The sequence below is a fragment of the Entelurus aequoreus genome, linkage group LG01 (genome assembly GCF_033978785.1).
Source record: "Entelurus aequoreus isolate RoL-2023_Sb linkage group LG01, RoL_Eaeq_v1.1, whole genome shotgun sequence".
Classification (NCBI taxonomy): Eukaryota; Metazoa; Chordata; class Actinopteri; order Syngnathiformes; family Syngnathidae; genus Entelurus; species Entelurus aequoreus.
This window is the reverse complement of record NC_084731.1, coordinates 63,913,607-63,927,727: the sequence shown is the minus strand read 5'-3', so window position 1 is coordinate 63,927,727 and position 14,121 is coordinate 63,913,607. Positions and strand designations below refer to the sequence as shown.

Below are 14,121 nucleotides of genomic sequence, written 5' to 3'. Positions count from 1 at the left end.
TACGTGTTTTGTATTGAAGCGTTTCGGTACGGGGCTTTCGGTTCGGTACGGGGGTGTACCGAACGAGTTTCTAAGCTAAAGTGTTAACAAGCTCCTTTGCTCCTTCTGCCTCTGTCTCAGCACGCAGCATTGTCCCACCCACACAACCATCTGATTGGTACACACAAAGCATTATCAGCCAATCAGCAGTGCGTATTCAAAACGTTACCAGCCAATCAGCAGTGCGTATTCAGAGCGCATGTAGTCAGCGCTTCAGCGTCGAGCAGATAGGTGTTTAGCAGGTGAGCATCAGGCAGTGGACTCTCCCCAAATGATAATAAACACCTCCCAGTCAACTACTAGTAACATCACTATGATCCCGTTGACCTTCTAGAAACTTAAACTGCAGCTCAGCTCACTCGCAGTCCTGGCTTGAGGTGAAGGCTAATTACCTCTCAGTTCCAGCCACATCGACCCCTTCTGAGCGCCTATTTTCAGCTGCTGGGAATATTGTAAACAAGAAAAGAACCAGAGCATGTAAACATGCTAACCTTTCTTCATTACAACTGTTAGTCACTCACTGGAATGAGTAGAATTGGTTATTGTGTACTGTGTTGGACTGGATGTTTATTTTGCACATTTTAAAAGCAATACTTAATGTTTACAGTGCTCCAGAATATTTAGATTGGCACTTTTTTGTATTGGATGTTTATCTTTATTTTTGCACATTTTAGCAAATAAGCAATACTTTCACTTTTGTTGAAATGTTTACACTGTTGTTACAGAATATTTCGTTTTGCACTTTTTTGTATTGGATGTTTATCTTTATTTTTGCACATTTTAAAGCAAAATAAGCAATACTTTTACTTTTGAAATGCTTATACTATTGCAGAATATTAAGATTTGCACTGGATGTTTACTTTTATATTTGCACATTAAAAAGCAAATAAGCTACTTTTAATTTTGTTAAATGTTAAAAGTTTTAAATGTTTACATTTACATGTTGTTTTCAATGTTGACTGAGTGGCCATACTTCTTTTTTTTTTTTAAATAAAAGCCATGCCTTTTGAAAAAACGGGCCTACATTTATTTTTTCATCTTCATTTTAAATAAAAAAATTATCGGTAAAAGGAAAAATAATCTATAGATTAATCGGAGAAAAAAAATCTATAGATTAACCGATTAATCGAAAAAAATAATCTATAGATTAATCGATAGAAAAATAATCGTTAGCTGCAGCCTTAATCAAAACATTTTTATATGAACTGCACTGCAATTACAAATGCTCTCAGATGACCACTTTCAACAATGTGGAATCATATTTTTCCCATTTGTCTGAATATGATCATTGTTTGACAACAGTGTGACAAAACTACTTGCTTTGGAATCAGAAGTCGAGATGGCAAGCATATATTAAAGTTCAGCTGTTTTAGATTTATTTACATAGGGTTGTATTAAAAATGCTTTGAGTAGTTTCTTTTAATAAATAATATTGAGTTAAGTAAAACTGCAGTTGCATTAAGTTTTTTTATTCCTGTCAAAATTAAAATACCTGAAAGTACTTTATTGACACACATTGTTTCCCGACGATGTTGAGGGCCATTTGACATGTTGTAAATAACATGTCACTATCTTACACTTGTGCTAAAGTGGGTTTATCCCAAATAATTTATTCATGATTATTGAATGTAATTTTGTAAAAATCCTTATAAAAATGATTTTTTTTTCACTAGGCAAAACTCAACAGCCACCAGCACGACAGACTAAAACTTCCAATGGAGTAGTGAGCTAATGCTTGCTCATGCTGCTATTGTTCAGGCATGTGAAATGTCCGCGCCAACAATACTCCATGTACATGTCGTGACCTGAAAATGTAGTTTTTTATTTCTTCGGTCAGTGGTCAACAAAATAAACAAACAGTTTTACATAAACAAACAGTTGTACATTCACAAATTGAAAATGTTGCAGACCGAAAGGGTTTAGGCTGAAGTTGAGCACTTATTGCGCCTAACCCTATAAACAATGTCAAATACAAGATGAGCTTCCAAAAAATATGAAATTTCCTTTGCACAACATATTATAAATGCACTATGTACACAACATAAACACTGTTTAGTTATATACACAGTAAAGACATGTGAAATATCCTTGTACACGTGTTAAACCTTTGTACCAATTAAATACTATATACAAACAATTATACTTCCATTATTATTTATATCCCACATTTAGTTTGTAATTAACATTGATCATAGTATTAACTACTGTGTTGATTCAAGAGTGATATATTTTTCCAAGACATTGGTCTTAAAGTGTTTTTTAAATGTGTGTTCCACAGATGAACCTCCCTGACAGAAACACATCTACTTTTTAAGCTCGTTCTTATGTTTGCTTTCTGGAAGACAGCTGAACCTCTGAGGTCATAGTGACTCTCCCTAGGTTTGAACCTCTCCTGTAGACACCCAGGCAGCGGTTATGAGCTTTATACGTCACAATAGCAGTGTTGACAAGATCGTGCAGTTTTAATGTTTTCAATTTAATAAACAGAGCATTGGTATGGTCGTGATAATCCGCATATTTTACAATTCTAATGGATTTCTTTTGAAGTAAGAACATAGAGTTGATGTTTGATTTGTAATTGTTACCCCAGATTTCAACACAATAATTAAGATATGGAAGTACGAAATAATTATATAACATGTTAAGAGCCTTTTGACTGACAATTTTTAATTTTATGTAACATAGCAATCATTTTTGCGTTTTGAGTACAGTTTCCATTTTAATTTATCATCTATATAGATTCCCAAAAATGTTGTTGAATACACCCTTTCCATCAATTCTTATGTGACACTGTATGTTATTTGTCCTATTTCCAAAAAGTATATATTTTGTTTTATTTAGGTTGATTGATAGTTTATTGGCATCAAACTATTGCTTTAGTATGTGGAGTTCACTCTCTACAGTCTCTAGGAGCTGGCCAAGGTCTTGCCCAGAACAGTACAGGCTAAATGAAATTAACTAAATATGACTGATATTATTAAAAGTGCTAACGCAGACGGCCTGTTTTAGCGACGGATTGATAACGTGAGCTAATACTAGCTTACGCTGCCATGGTTGAGGCATGTGAAATGTCTGTGGAAACGCGCGTTTTTAAATATTCATTTCCGCGTGAAAATATAAATTCTGGAATTTTTTTTAATTCAATATTGTAGCGTGTGAGGATGGGAGTCGAAGGATGGAGATAACTTAGTTTTCTTAACAATCAAGCAATATCTATACATCTGTAGCTTCTCCGCGCAACACACAACACTGTAAATGTGTCCTGTGAAAACCCTTCCGACCTCAACGCTAGCAAGCACAAAAGTTCCTAGGGCGATGTTGCAGAGGTGTCCGAGTCATATATTACAATAGCACAAGTTAGACTATGTCTCCCGGCTGGTCTGGGAACGCCTCGAGATCCCCCGGGAGGAGCTGGACGAAGTGGCTGGGGAGAGGGAAGTCTGGACTTAGGCTGCTGCCCCTGCGACCCGACCTCTGATAAGCGGAAGAAAATGGATGGATGGATGGAAGTTCAGTGGGTGAATTATGTAAACCCACCACAATATAAAAAAAATAGGATCTCAACATAATGTGTTGAACGCTTGCCTCAGCCGCAGGTACTCGCCTTTCCTCTTGCCTAAACGCCGCACTGAGTTGCAGGACAGGGAGACAGGGCAGGACAAATTCGCTTGCTAGCTTACTTGTTGTTGCCTGCGTTCGCTCTCCGAGCCACAACGTTGATGACTGTCTACTTGGCTGCTAATCATATTTGGATGATTATAATCCCAACACTGTTAGTTCCAAACCAGTTGTAGTTGTAGAGTATTTATTAGTTGCACGCGAGAAAATATCATTTTGACATGACTCGGGGGCCACATTGAGAGAAAAAAAAGTGTCTGGGGGGCCAATGTGTATGTGTGTATAAATGATATTTACACATTTAGCTGTAAAAATCTGCTGTACAGTATGTGTGCTTGGGTCCCTTTTTTTTATCAGAAACACCAAAAGTCACAATGTCCTATAGAGTTCTAAAAACGTTATGACAGACCACCTCAAAAAATGGAATGGAATTTTACAGTTTTTTACTGACTGGGACACCCAAAATGTACATGAAAATAAAGAAAGTGGGATTTACAATATTAACTATGAACAATAAAACACTGAATATTATCAACATATGAACATCTGTTACTTCTCAGACCAGCTCCTCCATAGTTGTGTATCTTTGACAATCTAGCAAAACACAACAAAAATAAAACTAAGCGCAAAGTGTAATAAACACCTACAACAATAATAATAATAATAAATGTTACTTATAAGCCGCCTTTCTGGGCACTCAAGGACACCGTACAAAATCAAAACAATAAAATCAATTGGATAAAAACAACAGCAACAACAACAAAGATCGATAAGATTTACAATGAATAAGCAGTCAGGAATAGGTGTGTTTTGAGTCTTGATTTGAAGAGGGATATTGAGTCTAAGTTACGAAGGTCTGGTGGTATAGACTTCCAAAGATGAGGGGCTGAGCGGCTGAAAGCTCGGGCACCCATGGTGGACACTTTAAATAAGGGGACAGTGAGATGGATGGATGAAGAGGATCTTGGGGAACGTGAGGGCGTGGCCACGTGGAGCAGGTCAGAGAGATATGACGGAGAGAGGTTATGGATAGCTTTGAAAGTGAGGAGAATTATTTTAAAGTGGATACGGTGTTTGATGGGTAGCCAGTGGAGTTGCTGCAGAACAGGGGTGATGTGCCGGATTGAATGGGTTCTGGTGATTTTTCGGGCTGCAGAGTTCTGGAGAAGCTGAAGTTTGTGAAGTGACTTGTGAGGGAGACCAAACAAGAGAGAGTTGCAGTAGTCCAGGCGAGAGGTGACAAGGCTATGGACTAGTATGGCAGCAGTATGTGGGGTAACGGATGGGCGAAGTCCATTAATGTTTCGTAGATGAAAGTAAGCAGACCGGATAATGTTGTTTATGTGGGCTTGAAAGGAGAGTGTGCTGTCGAGGATGACACCCAGACTCTTGACTTGGGAGGAGGGTGAGACAGCGGAATTGCCGAGAGTAACGGACAAGCTGTTGGTTTTGGCGAGAATGGATTTTGTACCTACAAGTAACATTTCGGTTTTATTACTATTGAGTTGAAGGAAATGGGATGAGAACCACTGCTTGAGTTCACTGAGGCAGTCTGTAAGGGAGGAAGAGAAGCAGTTGGTTTGGTTGAGACGTAGAGCCGCATCCGCATAACGGTGAAAATGTATTTTAAATTTACGGAAAATATTGCCAAGGGGAAGAATGTAAATGATAAAAAGCAGGGGACCAAGAACATAGCCCAATACAGTGTTTCCCATGAACTGCCAAGATACCTGTGGCGGTGGGGGCGTGGCTATGGGCGTAGTCACCATGACATCGAGTAATTTGCATAATTTACTACAATGATATGATTTTCTCTAAAAAGGCTCAAAAAATGTATACTTACTAATTAATAGTTTTGTTTTAAACGTCCATCCATCCATCCATCCATCCATTTTACAATATAATTACAACACTTTATGTACATATTTATGTACAGATTTGAACAATAAGTTATTCACTGAAATATATGTATTAATTGTGGTTCTTACAAAAAAGAGATCTTATAAAATATAAAAGCTAAAATGTCTCTTAAAGCTCTGCCCCTTTTTAATTAGTGCATACTAAATAATTTAACTTTAGCCTACTACTACAACCATATTATTTACCAGCAACATAAAGTGAAACAGAGGCAGAGGTGTCCTGCCACAGTCAGTAACAAATAAACAGAAAACAGTAGTGGTCAAATACAAATAAGGCAACAAGAGAAGTATCCTACACTTCTCCTTTGTAAAGTAAATTTGAACAGCCTATATGGGCATCTACATCAACTACTGTATATGATTTGCCTGAGAAGCTGGACAGGACAAAAAATAAAATAATCAATCAATCAATGTTTATTTATATAGCCCTAAATCACAAGTGTCTCAAAGGGCTGTACAAGCCACAACGACATCCTCGGTACAGAGCCCACATAATATATAATATAATATATTATATATATATTTTATATATATATTTATATTATATAATATTATATAAATATTATATAAAATAATCTATTTGTGGCGGACGTAATTATTTCGTGGCGGGCCGCCACAAATAAATGAATGTGTGGGAAACACTGCAATAAGATATATTTTTACTTTTATGCAGAACTTTGTTGTAAAAATCTGTTCCTGACACATGTTTGGGGCTAACTGCTCTGAAAACCAACCCGCCCACTCTGCTTTGTTCCTGGTCTGAGCTGCTGATTACCATAATAAATATTATAACACTCAAAAGCGCAGATTTCAACCATTGAAATATTTTCTATAGTTCAAGACTTACGGTCATTTAAAAACATCACCGCACATCATAATGGCAAATACACTTTTGATGTTAAAGGTCTAAGAATATGATGTAGAACGTCCGGCGGGCCGGATTGAAAATCTTAATGGGCCGCATGTGGTCCGCGGGCCGTATTTTGCCCAGGTCTGACGTAAACACAGGTCACAACTAGGGTTGCAAAGGGGTGGAAAGTTTCCGGTAAATTTCCGGAAATTTACGACGGGAAGTTAAGCTCGGGATGTTTGGAAATATTGACCATTTTTTTATTATTTACAGTTGGACACCGTCCATGGGAATTAATGGGAATATATGGGAATGAATGGTGAATTACAATAATGATATATTATTGGGCACTTGTCTATATGCTGCTGCATCTTTGTGGCATTTTTGACGTAGCTTTTTGACCAGTATTTGCAAATGTACACAGCCTTTCTGCCTACATTGGTTGGGGTGAAATGTCTCCACACATCAGATGGTGTACGTGGCATTATTCTGTTTGTATTTATTTATTCTTGTAAAACACTAATGCAATGCCACACACACACATAAATAGTCAGCTAAACAATTAGAGTAGTCTTTAAAAATATTTTACTGATGGACAAATGAATAGCAATAGGCTAGATGAATAAATGAACACTCAATTAGCATGCTAAATCCAACTATAACCTACATTCTTGTATGACAACAGAATGGCTAGCAGAACAAAAGGCAGAGGAAACTACACATTTTGATTTAGTATTTGCTAGTTGAACTTTACAGATCACAAAAAAGGTAAATTCGGATCACTAATGTTGTTAGGATAAATGAATGGGATTTAACGTGGAGAAAATTAGCATCGCGGCTAACGGAGAAATATTTTCGGTTCATTATGAGACTGTGGTGGTACATAAACCTAGCTAGCTAGAGATATTAGCCCCAAAATCATTTAACAAGTACAGGAACAGCTAGCTAGCTTGAGTGGAAGTCTGCTGGAGTAGTCTACAGTCATACAGTAACAAGCAATTACACCTCTATTAAACTTAAATACCATAGATCAATATATTTACCCCAGTAATATCAACACTTACCTGACTGGATGAAGTCCTTGGGCTCAAATACTAGTGTGGCCTCAACAGCCCTGCTGTAGTGTGTCGCATGCTGGGAATTATCTGTGCATGTGATGGAAGTGCAGGGTTGGAATTCTACTGAATTTGCATTAAATCAGGTTGTTTTAGCTAATAATCATACTGCAAGATCTAGCATGTTGCATTCAATGTTTATTCCCATTAATTCCCATATTTTCCCTTTAATTCCCGTGGAAAGTTTCCAACTTTGAATATTCCCGTAAGATAGAGTTGCCAATGTTTTTTACATGCATGTTATAGAATTTGACATGACTTTGTCAACGATAATAATGTTAGTAAATTATCTTGTAAAAACTACAAATGATGAGGTACATTACATGGTACATTTAAGGTATCCGTAAACGCCAATAATCTATTGTAAATAAAGTCATGCAGACAGTTATAAAATGTATCTGACTGTAGAGAGATCCGACCAGCTCCTTTATCATAGGGCACTTTTATTGTAGTTTTGCACACATTTCCATTCATTTAATACATTTGATGGGAATTTCTTATTACTAATGCACTGTTTTTAAAAGTTGCCAGTGATAAACGCTTATTTGGTGACATGAAAAGAAATGTAAAACTGCATCAATATACACTATATTGCCAAAAGTATTTGGCCACCTGCCTTTACTCACATATGAACTTGAAGTGCCATCCCATGGAATTGTCCTAAATGTTTTGGTTCCTTTCACTGGAACTAAGGGGCCAAGCCCAACTCCTGGAAAAACAACCCCACACCATATTTCCTCCTCCACCAAATTTCACACTCGGCACAATGCAGTCCGAAATGTAGCGTTCTCCTGGGAACCTCCAAACCCAGACTGGTCCATCAGATTGTCAGATGGAAAAGTGTGATTCATCATTCCAGAGAAGGCGCCTCCACTGCTCTAGAGTCCAGTGGTGACGTGCTTTACACCACTGCATCCCACGCTTTGCATTGGACTTGGTGATGTATGGCTTAGATGCAACTGCTCGGCCATGGTAACCCATTCCGTGAAGCTCTCTGCGTACTGTTAAGTGGGCTAATTGGAAGGTCACATGAAGTTTGGAGCTCTGTAGCAACTGACTGTGCAGAAAGTCTTTGCACTATGCGCTTCAACTTGCGCTGACCCCTCCCTGTCAGTTTATGTGGCCTACCACTTTGGTGGCTGAGTTGCTGTTGTTCCCAAACTCTTCACTTTTCTTATAATAAAGTTGACTTTGGAATATTTAGGAACGAGGAAATTTCACGACTGGATTTGTTGCACAGGTGGCATCCTATGACAGTTCCACGCTGGGAATCACTGAGAGCGGCCCATTCTTTCACAAATGTTTGTAGAAACAGTCTCCATGCCTGAGTGCTTGATTTTATACACCGGGCCGGTTGGTAGAGTGGCCGTGCCGGCAACTTGAGGGTACCAGGTTCGATCCCTGCTTCCGCCATCCTAGTCACTGCCATTGTGTCTTTGGTCAAGACACTTTACCCACCTGCTCCCAGTGCCACCCACACTGGTTTAAATGTAACTTAGATATTGGGTTTCACTATGTAAAAGCGCTTTGAGTCACTAGAGAAAAGCGCTATGTAAATATAATTCACTTCACTTCATTAGGGCACCTGATTCTCATCATTTGGATGGGTGGCCAAATACTTTTGGCAATATAGTGTATATACATTAAAGATGCATCAATACTCGGTTTTTAATGGAATTGTCATTCCTGAATCGTAATCGAATGGTGAAGTGGTCAAAGATTCCCACCTCTACATGTGAATGTCAACAAGAGGTTGGCAGATGAGAATATATTTAAAGGTAAAATAGAAATGCACCTCTTTGCATGTAATCATTATTTTCTAAATTTTCTTTCGGGGTTTGTATAGCAACACATTTTACTCTTTTTCTCAAAGGGTGCTCACATCCCTGCTCCTGAGAAGGTGTTTATGTGGCTTGTGCACTCCCCAGCTGCACTTGCTTTCTTTTGTTAAAAAATATACCGTCTCAGCATCTTGAGTTTCCAGGCTGACGGACGGTAACAAAAAACCGGGTCATGAATAATAAATGAAGACTGTGAACCAAACGAAACAAAAACACTCTTTGATCAAATGTGCTACAAAGTAGGAACTTGTTAGCTTGGACATTCAAACGGTAGATGCTAACATGTCTTCATGTTTGAATAACACATTTGTTATGCAAATCAAACATAATACAGATTTTTACCTTGTGTAAAAATACAGATTTTTACACAAGGACACTTTCTGGTAATGTTGCATCATCATTGCCGTGCAACTGTGAAAATGGCAGTTTTGTTTCAGAGTGCAATCATTTCACCACAGTGTCCGTCTGTTTCCCTTTGAAATGATCACAAAACCTTTGACAGCTTCTCTCATCGTCTTTGGGCCCTTTGCTCTCTTTCCACATGGTTGTTGTTTTCCCATCCGCTGTCATCTGCGGTCACTCGAACGAGTATGACGATCCTCCTGGTAGGGGTGTATCCCTTTATGGAGGATGCCTGTGTGTGACTTTGTTTTACGTGGGGAGACTGGTGCACAGACAGTCACCGCAGAATCGGGTCAGGGTCCAGTGGCATGGAGTCCAAGACGACTGGGGACCCTTTTCTGCTGCAGCCTTCTTCCGCCATCGCAGCCGTTGTGGTAGTTCTTAAATCTACCGTCTTCCGCCTGTCCCGCCTTTGAGGTCTTCACCGTATCCCTGGCTAGGGGGCAGTCAGGTACTAGGCCTTTGCCAAGGACCACCTGGGGTAACAGTAGTAAAGGGGTTAACCTCCTAGTGCCCCAAATTTATATATATATATATATATATATATATATATATATATATATATATATATATATATATATATATATATATAGTTGCACCGTGCTATTGGAGCAGTGTTGCATAAACAATGTCTGTTTTAAATGGATGCTTTGTTCTAATCCAACGTGGCCCTAATGAAGTTGTTGTGCTGATGTGTTTCAGATCTGTAACTGGTTTATTAACGCACGCCGACGCCTCCTCCCGGACCTGCTCCGAAAAGACGGCCAAGACCCGACCAAGTTCACAATATCCCGCAAGTTGAACGGCAAGGGTGACGGCCACTCCTCCACAGCAGGGGGCAGCAGTTCACCCGAGCGCCTCTCCTCCCAGCAGCGGCCGTCTGTCATCCGCTCCGCTCCCACTTTGGACCTCAGCGTCCTGGGCAACACCGCCACGGCCATCCTGACGGGAGCGGCCTACCCCGGCATGGAAGGCCCAGTTCAGGCGCTGATGCGGCTGCACACGCAAAGTCTGCTAAGGGAGGCCGAGGACCAGGGCGCCAACACGTCCGTCAGCCCCGGCGGCGGCTTCTTCAACACGCCTCCCCCCACCCCGCCAGAGCTCCTACCCGCCCAGGACTTCAGTGATCTCAGGCTTCTGGTGGATGCAGCTCTACAGAGGGCAGCTGAGCAGGAGAACCTGCAGAGGGTCCAGGAGAGCCAGGTTCTCCAAGAGACGGTGACGGTAGAGGCGCGAAGTGACCTGGGCCCCACGCCACCGCCCGAGGACAGCCAGCAGGTCTTAGATCCGTGCAGAGTGCAGAGTCTGATGGAGAAAGCTATGACCGTACCAGCTGCTCCATTGTCTGGAACAGCACCAGTCTTGGTCTCTGCTCCCAGGCTGTCCCCCCTGCCCGTGACCAAAGTCATCTGGAGTCCATTAGAGAAGGACAATGTCCAAGCCTCCAGCCCAAAGCAGCTCATCCCAGCCCACGTGCCCACCTTGGTCGCCGTGTCGGCCTCCATGTTTGGTCCGCTCTCTTCGGAAAATCATGCAGCTTCAGATTCAAGTCCAGGGTCCATAACTCCAAGTTCTACCTCCACGAGCCAGGCCTCGTCACCAGCGCCCACCATCCCTTCCTTCAGCGCCCCAAGAACTGTCCCTCTTTACCTGCCCTTCCACAAGTCTCAGTTGTTTCCAGTCGCCTTCCCGTCGCCCGGGTCTCCTCCCCCGGTCTCTACCTCCGGCCAAGCTTTGAAGTCTTCCTCCATGTCCACAGTCCTGCCCTGCCTCGGCCTGTCCCCCCGCTTCCCCCCCGCGGGCGGCGGTGGCGCACAGAGGCCCAGCGTTTGGAACATGGTCCACGGCGACAGCAGGCAGCCCGCCCCCCTGCAGGTGGTCCAGCCCCCCCTCGCCGGCGCCGTGTGGGGTCCGCAGCACACCGCCTGCACGCAGTGAGGACTTTTTTTGTGAAAAGCCCAGAATGTATCTCCAGCGCTCCTTGTGAGAAGAACGCATGTGCCTGCCAAGCAGAAGGTTTTAGGTTTCCAAATGTTTTGCTCCGTTTTAGTCGGCTGGTTTTCGTTTCGAGCATTAGCGCCGGAAATCAAGCAGCCGCAGATTCATGGACTGAGAACATTCCAGATGAATTGTCCTGGACCACTTTTACGTCTTCTTTGGGTGTCATAGTTTGCATCTTCAGAAGCAACCTTCTAGTTTTTATTACAACCGAGTCCTCTTTCTACCGTTCCAGTCTTTGCTGATCTGGGAAGGGTTCTTGTTGTTGATCAGCTGATATGAAATGTAGCCAGCAGGGCCCAAAGGAGGTCTCCTTGGACCCGTCACTCAAGTCTGAACTTGTTTCCAGCCTACAGAGGAGGGGGGGTGCCCAAATGTGTTGCCTTCAAGGGCCAAAGTGAAAATGTGAAATTTAAGTCGGGCCGCACCAGTAGTGAAACGTGTAGACCACAGGTCAAACCTCATCCTTTTATACGTCTTTTTTTACTTATGTACGTTTTGACATTAACAAATATACCTTTTAAACTTTATTATTATCCAATATTGCAGAGAAAACATGTTTTATTATCATATTTCCCAACAATTTTTTACTTAAAATAAAAATACTTCAATATCTGCTGGACTTTGGATTTCAAAGCACGTTATCCAACAAATTGTAAAAATGACAATAGAGTTTACAGTAAAATATACAGTTTCGTACAGCACATTACTGTAAATTGAAAAACTACCATGTATTTGTTTTTTCAATGGTAAAATTCTCTCAAAGGAGCTGCCAGTTTTTTATCGTAAAATCTACAATTGTTTCTACAGCGTGTTACGGTAAAAAACTGGCAGTTCAGTTGTCATCATTTCAACAAAAACGGTAATATACAGTTTTATGTTGGAAAAACCACCGTAAAATTTACAGTCAAATTCTGGCGACTAAGCCGCTAGGTTTTTATTGTAAAAACTACGGCTGTTTTTACAGTGTATTACTGTAAATGAAAAAACAATCATATACAGTAATGTTAAAACCACCATATAATTTACAGTAAAATTCTGGCAACTAAGCTGCCAGATTTTATTGTAAAATATGTTACATTGTTTTATGGTAAAAACTGGCAGCTCAGTTGCCGTAATTTAAAGAAACTGTTGTTTATTTTCAATTTATGGTGATATGTTGTCTGGCAACCAGGTTTGTATCGTAAAATCCACAGTTTTTACAGTGTATTATTGTAAATTAAAAATAGTACCACATTTTTTTCTGACAAAAAACTGGCAGCTCAGTTTTTTAAAAAGGATGTATATTTTTCCCAATTCATTGTAATAAGTTGTAAAAACTAGCGTAAAATTCTGGCGACGAAGCTGCAGGTTTCTATTGTAAAATCTACAGTTTTTACGTTTTATTACTGTAAATGGAGAAACGGTACCACATTTTTTTACGGTAAAAAGCTGGCAGCTAAGTTGCCATAATTTTAAAAATGGTAATATACAGTAATATGTTGTTAAAACCACCGTATAATTTACAGTGAGATTCTGGCGACTAAGCTACTAGTTTTTATTGCAAAATCTATGGTTGTTTTTATGGTGTATTACAGTAAATGGAAAAACAGTACCACATATTTTTACGCTAAGAAACTGGCAGCTGAGGTGCCATAATTTAAAAATCAGTAATATGTTGTTAAAACCACCGTATAATTTATAATAAAATTCTAGCGACTAAGCTGCCAGTTTTTATTGTAAAATACATTACATTGTTTTACAGTAAAAACTGGCAGCTCAGTTACCATAATTTGAAGAAACTGTTGTTAGTTTTTTCAATTTACGGTAATGTTGTCTGGCAACTAAGCTGCCAGGTTTTTATCGTAAAATCTACCGTTTTTACAGTGTATTACTGTAAATGAAAAATAGTACCACATTTTTTTCTGAGAAAAAAACTGGCAGCTCAGTTTTTTTTTTTTTAAATGGTTGTATATTTTTCCCAATTTATTGTAATAAGTTGTAAAAACTAGTGTAAAATCAGGCGACAAAGCTGCAGGTTTCCATTGTAAAATCTCCAGTTTTTACGGTGTAATACTGTAAATGGAGAAACGATACAGCATTTTTTTACAGTAAAAAGCTGGCACCTCAGTTGCCAGGGTAAAAAAAATAAAACTGCTGGATTTTTTTCTTCAATATACAGTAGTAATATGTTAAAACCACTGTATAATTGACAGTGAAATTCTAGCGACTAAACTGCTAGTTTTTTGTGGGATTATTTTTCCACTTACATAAAAATGTTAAAAAAAAAAACAATTTTATTGTAAAAAGCTGGTGACTGAGTTGCCAGTTTTTACTGTAAAATGTACAGATTTGTGTTA

At 39.8% G+C, this 14,121-nt stretch overlaps 1 protein-coding gene across 1 annotated transcript in view; it reads left to right on the top strand.

Moving 5' to 3' along the window:
• Positions 1-13,718, top strand: part of LOC133655763 (homeobox protein SIX5) — a 34,883-nt gene extending 21,165 nt beyond the window's left edge. Inside the window, exon 3 of the mRNA XM_062056225.1 lies at positions 10,487-13,718. Within this exon, the coding sequence (XP_061912209.1) occupies positions 10,487-11,722 (1,236 nt within the window). The 3' untranslated portion in view covers positions 11,723-13,718. The remainder of the gene's footprint in view (positions 1-10,486) is intronic.
• The last annotated feature ends 403 nt before the right edge of the window (positions 13,719-14,121 follow it).